General features: G+C 42.3%; 1 protein-coding gene across 35 annotated transcripts in view; it reads left to right on the top strand.

Moving 5' to 3' along the window:
- Positions 1-18,513, top strand: part of LOC122254621 (protein neuron navigator) — a 737,418-nt gene that overhangs the window by 676,533 nt on the left and 42,372 nt on the right. For 30 of the 35 annotated variants that reach the window (XM_086538631.1, XM_086538628.1, XM_086538621.1 and 27 more), the window contains 4 exons: positions 10,405-10,610; positions 13,638-13,764; positions 17,157-18,120; positions 18,279-18,435. In XM_086538631.1, coding sequence (XP_086394757.1) covers positions 10,405-10,610; positions 13,638-13,764; positions 17,157-18,120; positions 18,279-18,435 — 1,454 coding nt within the window. Of the gene's footprint in view, positions 1-10,024; positions 10,195-10,404; positions 10,611-13,637; positions 13,765-17,156; positions 18,121-18,278; positions 18,436-18,513 lie in introns of those variants that run through there. The other 5 variants (XM_086538622.1, XM_086538614.1, XM_086538644.1 and 2 more) reach the window with 2 other exon arrangements.

Here is an 18,513-nt window from a genome sequence, read left to right on the forward strand (position 1 = left end):
TGCCTTCGTATATAGTATTCTAGATCATTAGACGTTAAGATCTTCGGGACAATATATATCCCTTTGTTTTCTCTATAAGCAAGTGAAGGTTATCTTCGGAAAAAAAATCGCCAATCACAATTAAAGACAAAAAAAAAAAAAGATAGATCACAAATAGACTCGCAAGGACAGCTATCATGGAGTAGGTATCCCTTTGTCACTGTCACATGTACACCTGTGACACACTATGGCGAAGCCGTCGGTGTACACGGGACAGCAGACCGAGGTGGGTCGGGGAGCTGTTTGATCAGAGAGACGGAGACAGCAACAGCAACAGCACCAGGTCTTCACTGGAGATCGGTAGTCAAGGGCTCTTAAGGTGAGTGCTGTCTGCTGGGCCAAGGACGGGCGAGTTATATAAGTGTGGTTCTTGATGGACATTGTTGCTTTTAGAGTGACCGTGGAAGGGTTAGTTTAGGTGTTGACTGGAGGGAGGTGGGCCGGAGAGCAGAGACACGTTGGTCATGGGTGTTTACTTTTGTCTCTTCTTCCCTTTTTTTTTTTCTTTTGTGTTCTTGTTTGTTAGCTATGTGTTTCTCTGCTGACTTGAAATGCGAGATTATTTGATTCATAGAATATTTTTTTCTTTGCTCTTAAAGACCTTTTCTCTCTCTCTCTCCTTCTCTCTCTCTCTCTCTCTCTCATACTCAGTGCGAATATCTTCACTTTCTAACCGCTTTTCCAGACCCGATTTCACTCCTTTTAGGCTCGTTCATTCATGGCTCCTGCAACCTCTGCTCCATTCACGGCCTCTCGCGTCTCGGATTAAAGCCAATCCACCCGTATTTGTGAATGATCTCCTCTCCTCTTCTCCTCCGTTCTCTTTCTTCATTTGCATCCCACTCTGCCCTATTCTTGATAACGACGACGAAGAGGTAGGGTAATAAGGTAATTCGCTCTGCAATTTACCCTGGGCTTCACCCTGGGGTCTACCCTGGGGTCTACCCTGGGGTCTACCCTGGGGTCTTCGAATGGGAGGGTGTAGGTGGGAAGAAGCTACGTGTGTGTTATCTTCGAAAATTGGCCATAATCATAAGACTGGAACTTGTTGTCAGAAGCAGGTTTTAAGTGCATGTTTTTGTGAAGGGTTTCTCGCTCCATTCCTTCGTTCTTTCTTCTCTTATCGTCTGCTTCTCCAGTTTTTTTTCTTAGTCTTGACTATATTTATCCTCTTTACTTTTCTTCTCCTCCTTCTTTTTTTCTTCTTTTTCTTTTACTTCTTCTTCTTCACTATCTTATTTTCTCCGGCACTTTTTTTTTCTCTCTTCTTGCCTCTTAGGCATATTACACATACCTGTTCTGAATGCAACCCGACCACTCCTACCCGGGGATGCTGCGAGACTCGGGTGCATTCAGATACCCGCGGAAAGGTCATTGTCGTTATCAGAATGCTGTGTGTGTCATTACTTCGATCATTTTGAATACTCTCCGGATTTCATTAGGTATTTCGCATTGTTGAAATGTAGATTTTATCTAATGATTTGGGTTGTTGCTGTTGTTGCTTTTGATGGTATTATCATGGTATTATTGTTATTATTATTGTTGTAATTATGGATGCTATTATTATTATTATTGCTTTACCGATTATGCTGCTTGTTATGATTTTTTTCATTGACGTTATCATATTGATCATTGGTATTAATGGTGTTATCCTTATTATCAGCGTTATCGTAGCAATTATCAGTGAAAATATTATTGCCATCCTTTTACTCCTTATCGTTTGGCTGAACTTGAGAATGATGTTAAGAACATAAACCGGCTTTAGATACTCAGATAAGGCGTGTCTTTTGTTAAGTTTATTTCCCAAGTATAGTTAAGTATCTGATTTTTCCCGTCTTCTTTTTAATTTTCTTTTTTCGCGGAAGGACGGATGTTTTTGGCTAACTCGTTGAGGAATCTGCTAAGTCATGGACGTTTGGCGCCCGTGGTTTTTGAGGCTTCCGAGAAATGTTTGCTTGATATGCTCCATGTGATTCTGTGTATTTGTTTACGTGGGTAGAAGCTTGTGCGCGGGAATGCGCGTGTTTGCAGTTCTGTTTGTTTACGTGCACAGATATGTACAATTAAAATTAAAATGTGTAAAATTAAAAAAAAAAAAGTTAGGGATTCCAATGCATTTCAGACCAAAATGCTTCCTATTAATTCAAGCGACCTCACTCGGTGTCCCTTGTGAAAAGAACTGATTGGGGGATATCGGATTCGATATTGAATCGTCCTCCGTCAATCGTTGATTAAGGGCTTGTCATCGGAGTCGGGCGGAGGTGATTGGTCGGCGTGGGTGCGCGCCGAACTGAGTCTCGGTTGTAAACAAGTACACGTGGCCGGTCAATTTGTACAGATGGTGGGCTCTGAGGGGCGGAGCGCGAGGGTAAATATAGATCAGTTTGTTCTCTTTATGTGTGCGGCCGTGCGAGCTTGATGTGGTTAGGCAGAGTGGATTTTTTAAAAAGTTAAGTAGTTTTGGGAATTACTCTTGGGCTTCCGTGGCAATAATAAATAAACGCCTATGCTGATATTCTCTTAAAAAAAAACTTATTTTCCTCAAGAAGATTGAAACTCTCGTATGTGACTCCTGTCATGAAATCGTTTAACTGCCTGAGAGTCGTTTCGATAGGAAATCCTAAAGACATGAAGTAACCATCGGGCGCCTGTGACTGCAGGCACCGCCGAGTCGCACGGCTTATCTCGAGTATTTATAGCGGCATCATCATTATTTCTCCTGTCCGGTGTAAAGGTTGCCTGAGGCTTGCCCCAGCGAAGGCGACGACCTTATCTGCGCGGGTTTCCTGAAGGACTGTTGTGACGTCATAATGGCGTCACCGATCGTAATAGTGTTTTCTTTTAGGTAGGAAAATTCGACGGTCGGTTTTACGAAGAAAAAAAAAAAAAGAAAAACCTGGCGATCGCTTTACGGTGCATCTCATCCGCTTTCTGTTATTTTTTTCTGTCCATGCTCTAATAAGTACGTCATCGCTTACACGAATGTGCACCGTTATTATACTGCTGCTGTCCACTGAACCTTGTCACACCTCTCACGAACAAAGCCTCAGGGCTCACCCCCGTCATCTGTTATTTATGCGTGGAGGCCACCCCCACCTCACCCCTCTTCGCCCTACCTTTCACCCCCGCCCTTGCCATGATCATCGCCCTCACCATGCATAGATGGGAAAGGGGGAGGGGGAGGGGGAGGGGAGGCAGGAACTACGGCTCTCCGCTCCTCTGTGACAGATGTTACACCTTGGTCATGCATCACTCGCCAGGTCGCTCCGTGAATGTGGGTTATGCAACTCGGGTTAGGTTTTTTTTTCTTTTCTTTTCTTTTTTTTCTTTTTTGTAATGCTTTAGATTGATTGAATTATCTTTTTTATTGAATGGACGAGAGGGATATGCGGGAATTTCTTTTTTCTTTTTCCTTGTCTTTGGATTTTTTTTTTTTCAGTGTTACCTCTCGATTTTATCTTTCTCTTTTCTAACTTTTTCTTTTGATTGTCATCTCCCTCTATTTCACCATCCTCTCTCTCTCTCTCTCTCTCTCTCTCTCTCTCTCTCTCTCTCTCTCTCTCTCTCTCTCTCTCTCTCTCTCTCTCTCTCTCTCTCTCTCTCTCTCTCTCTCTTTTCAATTATTCCACTTCATGTTTTACCTCCGTTCATTTTCGGAGGTTTTCGCTATTTTCCCAATTTCATCACGTTTCTTCTCCTTCCCTCGTTTCCCCTCTCCATTTCTTTTGTCTGATCTCTCTACCCTCGAGGTCCAATTCTTCCTCCCCTCTTCCTGCATCCGTTCTTTTGTTCTCACCTTCTTATTTCTTTGTATAATCTTCATCTTTTATCTGTCATCCCTCCTTCTTACTTTCTTTCCATTTTTTTTCTGTCTATATCTTCTCTTTTCCCCCTATTTCCAATCTCCCCTTATCATAATATTGCCCCCCCCCCCCTCCTTTACATGTACCCCATTTTCCCCCTTTCCCCAAGCGCATTCGATTTATGCCAATATTTGATTGATTAATTAACACGCGGCTGGCGATGGAGGCAGAGACCCCCGATCGAAGGATGAAAGGGTTAAGGGGTGAAGGGAGGGGGGGGGGGGCTGAAGGGGGAAGCGCTTGTATAGCATTTGCTTGTTTTTTTCTCTCTCTTTCTTCGGATAATGGGGGATAAATACTGAAGGGTTTCTCTTGACCTAGACTTTTTCGTAGTGTGTATGAATGTTGGGTGCAATTGCAGAAGAGTGGAATGATGGTATGCGAACAGGGCCATTTCTATAGTACCCAAGTACGGGGAATAGGGAAGTGAGTTTTTTTTTTGTTTTTTTTTATTAGGGGAGCGTGATGTATGTTCTTTTTCTTTTACTCTCTCTTTCTTTCTTTCTTTCTTTCTTTCTTTCTTTCTCTCTTTCTCTTTCCCTTTCTCTTTCTCTTTCTCTCTCCCTTTCTCTCTCCCTTTCTCTCTCCCTTTCTCTCTCTCTCTCTCTCTCTCTCTCTCTCTCTCTCTCTCTCTCTCTCTCTCTCTCTCTCTCTCTCTCTCTCTCTCTCTCTCTCTCTCTCTCTCTCTCTCTCTCTCTCTCTCTCTCTCTCTCTCTCTCTCTCTCTCTCTCTCTCTCTCTCTCTCTCTCTCAATTCTAGGCCATCCATACGTGATGCGAATGCTCGGCGAGGAAACATGTTAATTGGAAGATTTCAACAGCGGTCATTCCCACTCGCCACCCGCGCTTCAGGGAGAGGTGGTAATCTCTTGCAAATGCAGGAAAACATGCCCGAGGTGAAGAAGTCATATTGCAGAATTGTTGCAGCGTCTGCATGCCATGCCAGTGAAAGCGATGGCGACTTGCCGATACCTTTCTGTTATCAGTAACGGCGGGTCACTGATCGGCATTTTCATTGTCAACGTTTGGGAAAGGTTATTGATTGAGTAAAGGCTTATCATAGGCATACGAAAGGCATCATGCACGAATATTTCCGTGCATATGTGCATGAAGAATGGCGAAGAGCGCTATTTGTATCGTTCACACGCTCACCTTGACGTAACCGGACGCACGTGTGTTTACGTCGTCAGGATCTGCGTGATGGCGCGGCGCGGCGCCAGTCTCCTACTAACGGTGTGGAAGGTAACACGGCGAAGCGGTGCGCTCGTGCTCTCGATCCGACGCTACTCTGGCGTCAGAGGCAAGCACGGGGCCACTTTGGTGCTGAGGACAACGTATACTTAGTCGTATACTTAGTGCCCGATGTAGAATAACTCGGCAACGTGATCGAGAGGAATCGCGTGTCTCGTCCTTACCTGGATGCTGGGCTGGACGGTGGTCATGTTTGGTGCATTCCGAGTGAAGTGTTGCGTGTCCAAAGTGCATAAATTCCACATATGAAAAGGAATATTGTGTGCATAGAATTATATCCGATAGGCCAATGGCATTATAGAAAAAAAAAGTGAGAGCCTGAAAAAAGTGAAGGAAATATAATGCGTTCTGAAAGAAGACACCAGACAACGCCGGTTGTTACAGTGGTCCCTCACCTCTCCAAACAACCACCTCCCCCTCCCCCGCCACCCCTCCCACCCCCCCTCCTCCGGCCTCCCCGCCCGTGTGGTCGTTCAGCTAACAGTCCCCGCAATGATTGCTCTGTCGTCACCATCCCATCGGCCACACTTCAGGGCCTTCACCCTTTGTAATGTCTGTTTTATATTTTAAAGTCTGTTTTACACATAGAGAACGCTGTTGCATTCGCGGGTGCTGGAGATGGCAGGGTCGCGTCACGGAAGGTGACACGTGGAGACCCTGACTCCCTTACTGGCATGAAAGCATTTTATGATAGTCATTTGATAGGAAATATGCTCAAGCAATGCACTGATGTAACATGCGACTCTTTTTGTTATGCATATCACCGACGGAACGTGAAGGATAGAAAGATCAGTGGTGATCGGGATTCTAACGATCACATCAGTGCCTTAATTATGGTTCGTGAAGCGCTCGAGCGATAAAGAGAACGATAGGGGCGGAGTCTCAATGGGCGTGCATGTGGGATGGCCATACCCAGGGGTGGGGGAATAAGCGGGGCGAGAGACAGTGAGGGCATAGACTTCGGACGTCGTGTCTGTCGCCGTAACGTTAGACTTTGAAGGGCATTGGTGGCGGGCGGAATAGGGCGAGGGGAGAGTAGAGATGCTAAAGGGGAAGCCACTCAGGCAGATGTTTACCTTCCTCGATAATTATTTGCGTTGCTTTAGAATCTAAATGAAAAAAGAGAGAGGGGGTGGGGGGTGCGGGCCGTCACGTGCAGAAGTGGCACTGACGGACGCTACGGGCGGCGTCTTGTTACGTTTCATCACTTTTTATGTCAGCTTGCGATCGGATCCGGGTTGAAACTGACGGTATGCCTTGTAGGAGAGGACGGGTGGTTTGGAGGGGGGAGGGGGTGTCCTGGCGCCAGTGTGGAGGATTAGCTTCACCAGGGAGGAGGAGGAGGAGCAGAAGGAGCTTGGGACCACAAACCGCACCTTAGCTGTGGCGTCACCATCGCGATGAAGGTTCCTACGATCCTTCACGCGGAACATTTTTATTGTGAGAGCTCCTTCTCACGCGAACTTGTGGGGATGAAGGATACTTTCTCTCTCAGTCTCTCTCTCTCTCTCTCTCTCTCTCTCTCTCTCTCTCTCTCTCTCTCTCTCTCTCTCTCTCTCTCTCTCTCTTCTCTCTCCTCTCTCTCCCCCCCTCTCTCTCTCTTTCCTCCTCTCTCTCTCTCTCTCTCTCTCTCTCTCTCTCTCTCTCTCTCTCTCTCTCTCTCTCTCTCTCTCTCTCTCTCTCTCTCCTCACCCTCTCCCTCTCTAGCTCTCTCTTTTTCTTTCTCTTTCTTTCTCTCTCTCATTTTCTCTCTTTATCAACATGTCTGGGGTGGTATGCTGATATGCAGCATTGAACTTGCCTTATACAGCGTGAATAGCATATTGTAGGATCACTCCTCCTCTCTCTCTCCTCCCCTCCCTCCCCTCCCTCCTCTCTCTCCCCTCCGCTCCTTCCCTCGCCATTCATATCTTTCAACTCCTTCAAACTTCAGATAACTTCGTCTAGACGTGAAACTTTCGGGGAAAATCATGACTTTGAGTGTTCTCGCAACTCGCTGAGAGAGTGGCGTAATATAGACCAAGAGATAGAGGAAGAAAGCAGAAATGGAGGAAGGAGCGCAGTTTGACATTTCGTCTGTTGTTCTGAAGAGTCATTCCAATGCTTTAAATAGAATATAATTAATGTTGATTTACTGTTTTTTTTCTGTTGTTTACTTTTCTCTTGTTTGGTCTTCTACCTTAAGCACTTCGAAAGGATAATGTCTTTCCCGGAGACACGTGGTAGCTGAGGAATAGCGAAGCCGTGTGTGTGTGTGTGTGTGTGTCCGTCCGTCTCCTTAACCCTTCCTTCCCCTCCTCCTTTTCTCCTTTCCCCTCTCTGCCCTCCCCTCTCGCCGCCGCCTCCCCTTTCCACCTCTAATGAACCCTCGCTTGAGTAGGGGGGTGGAGAGGGGGGGTGGCGAGAGATCATTTGGTGGATAAGAGGATATAAAGATCGTGGATAATCACCAGGGAAGATAGTCGAACGAAAGAGGGTTTTTAAAGCACTCGAAAACGTGTGTGTGTGTGTGTGTGTGTGTGTGTGTGTGTGTGTGTGTGTGTGTGTGTGTGTGTGTGTGTGTGTGTGTGTGTGTGTGTGAGAGAGAGAGAGAGAGAGGGGTGGGGAGTGGTTGGTACTCGACCTCATCCTTCGCTCAATTTTCCTTTTCTCCTTCTCTCTTAACCCTCCCCCCCTCTCTCACATTCTCTTCTGCTTCCACACCCCTTTCCTCAGGGGTATTTCAGGATAAAACACATGCTTGTATTATCACCCAGAGATCACACGCACGCAAGCATAAAAAACACCCAAACAAGTACTTTAACACCGACACCGACGAATGGAGTGAGATCGAACATAAATACCACATAGAATCTTACTGTTTTTTTTCTACTTTCTTTAATCAGTCATCGACAGCAGACGAAAGCCAAACTGTTTGTTGTTTTATGAAGACTATATATCGCAGTGTTGTTCTTTAATCACAAGTACTTGAGCTCGTACCTTGACCTTCCCTCGGTGACGAAGACTTATTTTCTGAGGTTGTTTCTTTTTCTGTCTTGGCCAGGGCGGTCTGATGTTTTGTCTGTTTGTTTTTTTCTCTTGCTTATCTTCTTTTTCTTCTTCCTCTGCTTCCATGTCTTCGTTTATTCTTCTTCTACTTAATTTTATTCATTTATTTTTTCTTCCTTTTCTCCTTCTCCTTCTTCTACTTCTCTTTGTCCACCTCCTACTCCTCCTCCTTCTCCCCATCTCCTTCCCCCTCCCCCTTCCCCCTTTCCTCCTCCTCCACCACCTTCTCCACCTCCTCCTCCATAACCTCCTGCCCCTTCTCCTCCTCCTCCTCTTCCTCCTTTTCTTCCTCCCCCTTCCTCTCCTTCTTCCTCTTTTATCTTCCCTTCTTTATTCTTTATTCCTTTAGAATGCCACAGTACCAAACGGAGGAGGACAAAGTAACCGATTGGCTAGTGGTATGTTGCAAGGAGGGTGTTTCCCCTCGTTCGATGACTCAGACCTCTCGCGCGGAGGGTGAGGGGCGCGAGGCGAGGGTAAGGGCGAGGGTGGCCGGGTGAAAGGGGGGGGGAGGGTGGACGCGCTCATAAAGGACTTCTCTCACTGAACTTGTGTCCTTGTCGAACCCAACGAGGATTTAATTACATGCAGTCTCGTTTGTGCGGTATCGCTGCGAGCATAATTAATTGAATGTGACGGTGGAAGATTCAGGGAGGAGGAGGAGAAGGAGAAAGAAGAAGAAGCCGGAGAGATTGGCAAAAGGGCGTCGTCCGATGTTCATGCAGAGGTTCATGGGCAACTGTTTTTTTTTTTTTTTTTTTTTTCCTACTTTTTATCACAGTATTTACAAATATTTTTCCTCTCGCTGGTTAAGGCAGGTTGTAGATACTCCATTGATCCTGTACGTGATACGCGTAGTATGCACGAGGGTGTGATTAATCCAAGTTTCCACGTGGGCTTGTGTGGGGGGGTGGGGGGTAGGGGTAGAAGGGGTGTGAACGCAGATTTCTTTTTTTCTTTCTTTCTTTCTCTCTGTATAGAGTGAATGCTGGGAGAAGGATGAGTAATGTTTGAGCGCGCGAGGGAGGCCGAAGGGGGAGGCGAGGGGAAAGAGGTAGCGGAAGAACGGAAAGGGAGGGGAGGTAGGAGGATAGAATCGAGGGATGGAAGAGGAATAGGGGATGAAGAAGGGAGAGTAGAGTTGATGCAGGAGGGAGGGTGATGGATGCGAGGGGTTGATTGCGGGGGTTAAAAAGAGTGATGATGAATAGAGGAGGAAGAGGAGGGAGGCGTAATATATGGAGAAAGAGGTAGGTTGGAGGGGGGGGGGGCGGAGAAAGGTAATCTTCGTGCCATTTTCTGCGTGTAAGGAGAGCCGTGGTTGCCCATTGTACATTGTGGACGTCAAGTTGGGGCGCCCATTGTTTTCCCGTCGGGGGAGGGGATATGAGGGGGGGGGGTGGAGGGTGTCGGTGTTGGCATTAGCGTGGATGACAGCGGGAAACAAAGACAATGCACTGCAGGAGAGACACGTAGAGTGATTGATAAGCCCCACCCCCCCATTCGTCCTCCCATCATCCCCTATCTCATCTCCTCCACGTCACCATCTACCCCCTTATCCCCACCCTTTATCTACCCCTATCCTCTCCCCCTCTCCTCCGCCTCCCACCTCCATATTGTCGCATCGACGCTGAAAAAGTGCTTGTTTCATCTCAGTGATGTTTCGGCACGAGGCGAGACGGTTGCGGTAGAGGATTTCGCGTGTTCTTTGCACAGGCCGGTATCTGCAAAGTGAAGCACCGTGCGACAGACGAAGGGCCAGAGGGGTGAAACGTACATTTTTGTGCAACCGTTGTGATAAAACGAGCGTTCCCTGTGTTGCAGAATGTGTGCATTATGGCTCTCGAAAACAAGAGCGTGCGAAGCTTAGGTTAACAATACCCCGAAGGACTATTGCCTTAAGGACTTGAGCTGAACGGCCTCGTCCTCAAATATTTTTAGACTTTATATTCTAACAAGATGGTTGTAGAACAATGGAAGAAGAAGCCTGTCAGGTAATTTTGTTTCATGGGCCATATTTGTTGTGAGTGAATGGATCTCATTTCTAATGGAAATAACAGTAAAACGATTAACTTCTTAATACATGAATTTGATTAACGTTTCTGTGTAGTGTCATTAATGTCGCAACTTTCTCTATTTCCAAACTGGATAGAGTCCTTGCTGTAAGCGTGGTGCACTAACTGTGGTCGTTTCCTCCCTTGCAGAACTGGCGGCACCTCCAACCTGGTCAAGTCGAACCTCCGGGGCCCCGCCAGCCAGACCGCCCACAACGCGTCGGGGAATCACTCCCTCGCCTCGCCCTACCACGCCTCCTCCACGCCCCCAGCCAAGCAGAAGGACTCCATGCTGGACAAGTTCAAGCTGTTCAACCACAAGGAGAAGGAAGCGAGGAACAAGACAACGAGTAAGAGTGAGGACCGAGCGGTTTCCGTTTCCTCGGATTGTTGTCTCGTCCTGTCTTGTCGTCTTTGTAGATTCTACACACACACGCACACGCACACACACACACACACACACACACACACACACACACACACACACACACACACACACACACACACACACACACACACACACACACACACACACACACACATACATATATATATATATATATATATATATATATATATATATATATATATATATATATATATATGCACATACATATACATACAATTACACATACACATACACATACATGAAAGGTATGAAGGAGACTGAATATCTAAACACGCAAGAGATGTATTTGATGCGTTTCGACGGAGGTCTTTCTCAGAAATACATGTATTTTTGAGAAAGACCTCCGTCGAAACGCGTCAAATACATCTCTTGCGTGTTTAGATATTCAGTCTCATTCATACCTTTCTTCTACATTTGTCGCTATGAACTCTGTTCATACTCATACATACATATACAAACACTTACACATACACATACACATACACTTACACATACACATACATACATACATACATACATACATACATACATACATATACATACACATACATATACATATTCATATTCATATTTATACATACATACATACATACATACATACATACATACATACATACATACACACACGTAAATGCATGCATATATACAAACATATACACAAATATATACATAAATATATACATATTTATGTATATATGTGTGTGTGTATGTATGTAAGTATGTATGTATGTAAGTATGTATATTACAATATATACATATTTGTGGTTGTGTCAATGTGAATGTGTGTTTATATTTATATATACATGTTGAGGCTTACGTACATATGTACGTTCACGCATACATTCATACATATGCGAGCATGATTGTAAATTGCAACCTTGTTTAGCTTTTATAATATATGTAGACCATTTCCTTAGGGTTCTATGTGTTAATGTGACCCTGCCACTCCTTTCCTGTAGGCTCTACTTTCATTTCCTGAGAAATGTACTTGTTTAACATGCATCTAGATAGTGTCTGTTACTATTTTTTATCGTCGTATACGTAACCTCTGTCTGATATATGATCACTGATTAGTATATTTATGTAAAATAATGACTGATGAATATCTAACTAGCATAATATCAATCACATTAACACATCACTCGCCTCACTCGCCATTCACGAGTTGTACTGGCATAGCTCACCCATGTTTACTGGCAGGTGTGCAGGTTGATGAAGCACCCTCATCCCACACCTGTGCCATTTTCCCACCTCATTAGCGATTTTGAGTTCTCAGAAAAAAAATGGGGCTGTCTCGCCATGGTTAAGTTAGTGGACTCGTGGACTTCTTTGCGGTGAGATGCAGGAGACTCGCACATTCAAAATAAGTCTTTTTTTTCATAAGGAGGGATTTTTTTTTGCGCTCGCATAACTAAAGCAGCACAGTCATGTGTTTGTTGACTGTATCTGGGTTTTTTTTTTTTTAAGCCTAAAACGAGTGTGTTGTGGTATGGGTAACTGTGTGTGTTTTTGCGTGATGATAAGGGTTTAATAACGCCAGGCATTTAGTTCTTTGTTGTGCCTTTCCCAAGAAGCGCCCAGAGGAAATGGTGATTTCATAATTGTAGCCGATTGCACTGAAACCCGTGAGAGCCGAAGCGCACAGAGAAACTGACCGCTTTTCCACCGCTAGTCTGCAGGCCCTACACGTAGAGCGTTGTTCCTTCGCCTCCCTTCCACTTCGATGGCGATGCGGGCCGTCAGTGAGTGATCAGGTGTTCCGGTGAGGGAGATTAGTTTGGGGGGAGACAAACGGGAGTGGATATCACGTTACGGGAGTTTATGTCACGGAGAGAAGTCATGCGGGTTGTGTTATCATGCATGGTGAAAAGGGCATTAAGGACATGTTGTCTTATGCTGTTATCAGTAGTGGTGTTCAGATTACTGTCTATTTGAATAGGAAAATATTTATTTTATTTAAGGCGGATGTCGATCGAACGCGTCACGTGATCAACGTGGAGTACGCGAGTGGAGGAGGGGGAGGGGGTAAAGGGGTGAAGTGACGCCATGATTGGCTAGCGGTGCCGCTCGGAGACACCTGTGGCACCGTTGAGGCACTGGACCCGTTGGTGCACCGGGTAGTATGGGGTTGGGGGAAGGGGGAAGGGGGGAGGGGGAAGAGAGCAATAACCCTGTGTGACCTGTTGATCCTCGGCCTGTCCGGTCAGATGAGCCTTGATGGACGGCGCGGAGTATTTCGAGCGCGGCAGGAATTAAAATCATGATGGACAGTGCCAGATGAAACGTGTGAATTTTGATGGATAGCCTCATCCATGCGTTGGAATTAATACGTATACACTCTGTGCATTTGCATTTATATGTTCTCCGTTTTCTGTGGCGATTCCTGCATGGTCAGTGTAACCAAAATCATGTTTGACGTAATTGCGTGAAGTGACGCATAGAGCCTCCTCCGGGAAACACGACCGCTCCACACGCGATCTATGAGTAGTTACTCACTCCCACCTCATCACGCGCCCACTCCCCCCACCCTCCATTCCCTCGCCACATCTCTCTTTGTCTCTCTTTCAGGAACACTTCTTTCTCCTACCGGTATCTAGCCCCAACCACAGCTTAGGGCACTTCACTTCTGTCTGATTCATGTCTTCCATGTTGCTAACCACTTTCAGCGCATCACATCCACCACCTTCACATCGCTACCACCACCTTCACATCACTACCACCACCTTCACATTATTACCACCACCTGCACATCACTACCTTCACCTGTACATCACTACCTCCATCTGCACATCACTACCATCACAACCTCCACCTGCACATCACTACCTCCACATTACTCCAGTCGCTGCATTTGAAGTACGCACAACCCATAGTCATCACTCAGCAGGAACACTCACCACTTCGCCCCCAGCTGTCTCTTACACGAGGTCTGATGACTGACCCTCATTCTCTCCCCCTCTCCTCCCCCTCACAGGCAGCAGCGGGGTGAGCAAGCGAACCAGCAGCAGCAGTGGATTCAGCAGCGCCAGGTCCGAGCGCTCTGACTCTTCGACGAGCCTCTGTTCCGACGCCAAGCCGCCCCCGCTCCCGCCACATCAAAGGTAACGTATCCTCCGCTCGAGTCGGAAGCGTGTGTCAGTCGGGAGAATGTGATGACTGGACTGAGAGTGGAATAACCCGAACGGGAAGGTAGTTACGGGGAGTGAATGGGTTAGAGGATGTTAGGTTCTATAGAGGAGTGGAGAGACTAACGTTAACACGGACTAATTGCAGTGTACATAGTCTGAAGGTAATTCCGCCTGATTGCCACAATTACGGAGCGACTCAATCCTGTTTGAATTAAGCAGAATATGAAGTAATGATGTGAGAGTCACGGTAATCACGTCACGTCACGTCACGGAACAGATTCACAAATTACATTGTATGAACATACATTACGCCGATGATACCGTTATGTATCTGTGGCAATGGAGGGGGATTTAATGGGTCTTTTTTTATTCGTTTTTGCTTCCTCTTTTTTTAAAGGATAAATGATGGTTGTTATCATAAATCTATGGGATTTTACATACTTTCGTCTCTTCTCTTTTACTTTCAAGTTTTTTTTTCTGAATGAACTGAAGTGATCTGAGATGACTATACGTCCACTGCAACGAGAGGAACTAATTTGGGATGGGATGTTTTCTTGGGATTCCCTGGTCTCGTAAATATACTGGGTTATTTAGGCTTATTATTACTATTATTCGTATTATTATTACTATTATTCGTATTATTATTACTATTATTCGTATTATTATTACTATTATTCGTATTATTATTACTATTATTCGTATTATTATTACTATTATTCGTATTATTATTACTATTATTCGTATTATTATTACTATTATTCGTATTATTATTACTATTATTCGTATTATTATTACTATTATTCGTATTATTATTACTATTATTCGTATTATTATTACTATTATTCGTATTATTATTACTATTATTCGTATTATTATTACTATTATTCGTATTATTATTACTATTATTCGTATTATTATTACTATTATTCGTATTATTATTACTATTATTCGTATTATTATTACTATTATTCGTATTATTATTACTATTATTCGTATTATTATTACTATTATTCGTATTATTATTACTATTATTCGTATTATTATTACTATTATTCGTATTATTATTACTATTATTCGTATTATTATTACTATTATTCGTATTATTATTACTATTATTCGTATTATTATTACTATTATTCGTATTATTATTACTATTATTCGTATTATTATTACTATTATTCGTATTATTATTACTATTATTCGTATTATTATTACTATTATTCGTATTATTATTACTATTATTCGTATTATTATTACTATTATTCGTATTATTATTACTATTATTCGTATTATTATTACTATTATTCGTATTATTATTACTATTATTCGTATTATTATTACTATTATTCGTATTATTATTACTATTATTCGTATTATTATTACTATTATTCGTATTATTATTACTATTATTCGTATTATTATTACTATTATTCGTATTATTATTACTATTATTCGTATTATTATTACTATTATTCGTATTATTATTACTATTATTCGTATTATTATTACTATTATTCGTATTATTATTACTATTATTCGTATTATTATTACTATTATTCGTATTATTATTACTATTATTCGTATTATTATTACTATTATTCGTATTATTATTACTATTATTCGTATTATTATTACTATTATTCGTATTATTATTACTATTATTCGTATTATTATTACTATTATTCGTATTATTATTACTATTATTCGTATTATTATTACTATTATTCGTATTATTATTACTATTATTCGTATTATTATTACTATTATTCGTATTATTATTACTATTATTCGTATTATTATTACTATTATTCGTATTATTATTACTATTATTCGTATTATTATTACTATTATTCGTATTATTATTACTATTATTCGTATTATTATTACTATTATTCGTATTATTATTACTATTATTCGTATTATTATTACTATTATTCGTATTATTATTACTATTATTCGTATTATTATTACTATTATTCGTATTATTATTACTATTATTCGTATTATTATTACTATTATTCGTATTATTATTACTATTATTCGTATTATTATTACTATTATTCGTATTATTATTACTATTATTCGTATTATTATTACTATTATTCGTATTATTATTACTATTATTCGTATTATTATTACTATTATTCGTATTATTATTACTATTATTCGTATTATTATTACTATTATTCGTATTATTATTACTATTATTCGTATTATTATTACTATTATTCGTATTATTATTACTATTATTCGTATTATTATTACTATTATTCGTATTATTATTACTATTATTCGTATTATTATTACTATTATTCGTATTATTATTACTATTATTCGTATTATTATTACTATTATTCGTATTATTATTACTATTATTCGTATTATTATTACTATTATTCGTATTATTATTACTATTATTCGTATTATTATTACTATTATTCGTATTATTATTACTATTATTCGTATTATTATTACTATTATTCGTATTATTATTACTATTATTCGTATTATTATTACTATTATTCGTATTATTATTACTATTATTCGTATTATTATTACTATTATTCGTATTATTATTACTATTATTCGTATTATTATTACTATTATTCGTATTATTATTACTATTATTCGTATTATTATTACTATTATTCGTATTATTATTACTATTATTCGTATTATTATTACTATTATTCGTATTATTATTACTATTATTCGTATTATTATTACTATTATTCGTATTATTATTACTATTATTCGTATTATTATTACTATTATTCGTATTATTATTACTATTATTCGTATTATTATTACTATTATTCGTATTATTATTACTATTATTCGTATTATTATTACTATTATTCGTATTATTATTACTATTATTCGTATTATTATTACTATTATTCGTATTATTATTACTATTATTCGTATTATTATTACTATTATTCGTATTATTATTACTATTATTCGTATTATTATTACTATTATTCGTATTATTATTACTATTATTCGTATTATTATTACTATTATTCGTATTATTATTACTATTATTCGTATTATTATTACTATTATTCGTATTATTATTACTATTATTCGTATTATTATTACTATTATTCGTATTATTATTACTATTATTCGTATTATTATTACTATTATTCGTATTATTATTACTATTATTAGAATTATTATTAGAATTATTATCTTTATCATTATAAGTATTATTAATATCATTATTACTATTATTCGTATTATTATTACTATTTTTTCAAATATTTTTATTAGTGTTGCATATCTTTCAGATGGGTAACCAAACAAGGATACCGTCCATCTTCCTGTGTCACACGTGGATAACATTGTCTTCCTTCCAGGTCCAAGTTTTCCAAGTCCGCGGGCAAGGAGGGCAAGGAGTCGCCTAAGTCGTCCCGCAAGGAGAAGGAGCGCGAGGAGCGGGAGGGGTCCAGGGGGTCGCCTCGGGGGGGTCATAAGGCCCACCGAGACCCTCGGGGAGAGAGTCGCGACAGGAGCGCCAAGAAGGGCGAGAAGCTCACCCTAGAGTTGGATGGCGGCTCGCGCGCCCAGCGCCCCCAGTGCCCCCTGCCAGCCAATGCCGAGAAGGAATCCCGGGTGCCTGCGCCGGGCCCGCGGCCTGAGACCGCAGGGCACGCTGCCCCAGACTCAGACCATCCACCTGCTCTGCCGCCGAAGGAGAAGGATCACAAGGAATACAGCTACGCCAGCCACCCGGATCAGCCCTCAGCCATGCAACAGCAGACAGTTGTGACTACGCCCGGCAGCCCCCTTCCTCCTGGCACTCCAGGCACGGGCATCCCGAAGCCCACGGCCCATGTGAAGGGCCAGACCAAAGTAGTTCCCCCCGAGCGGTCTGCGCCCCCGACCCCCACAGCGTCGCCTAACGTCAACACGGCCCACCAGGCCAAAGACTACAACAAAATGGTTCGCCCCGCGGCCACGCCCTCGACGCCTAAAATGGGAGGCAGCAGCGCCCCGCGGCAGGCAGGGACGCCCTCGGGCGGTGAAGCTAACGCGGCTCCAGAGTGCCGCGACCCTAAGGGCTCTTTGCCCCGCCAGAAGCAGCTGGGCAGACGGGAGGACTCCGCGACGGGCATTAGCGTGGCGATGGTGAGTCCCATGCCCAACCCACGCGAGAAGGACATGGTCACGCCCTCCGAGTCGGGCTCGAACATCAGCGAGTCTTCCCAGAGCAACAGCGGCCACAGCAACAGCACTTCCTCCGGCAACTCCTCGGTCATCTATAAGCCCACGAGCTCTGAGGACGACAGCGTCTCGGACTTGAAGACCCACATGAGGAAGGCAAGTGGTCATCACTTCAGTATTAGATGGAGAAGGCCCTTTCATTGATCTTGTGACAATGTTAAGCATTTCGCATTGCAGTGTAACAATGATTAGGTTTCAAAATTTTCTAATTGTTCGACATTCTGTTTAATGCATTTGCCTCATTTCATTTTCAGGTGGAGGAGAAGGCGGAGGGGGAAGAGGGCGATGAAGTCATTCTGAATATTAAGCCTATGCAGCCGTTGGTGAGAGCTTCGCAGTATGGCTACATGAGAGGACTAGGACTACACCAGACCCGCACAGTGCCACCCTCGTTGCACGTTTCCAGGCTAAGTCAGTTCAAATACCGATAACACTTGATTGCAAATATGAATCTCTGTTCTATAAAACAACGAATTACTCGGCATATGT

Source organism: Penaeus japonicus, unplaced genomic scaffold, assembly GCF_977035675.1.
Source record: "Penaeus japonicus unplaced genomic scaffold, GWHDUDI00000001_assembly GWHDUDI00000007, whole genome shotgun sequence".
NCBI classification, from domain to species: Eukaryota; Metazoa; Arthropoda; class Malacostraca; order Decapoda; family Penaeidae; genus Penaeus; species Penaeus japonicus.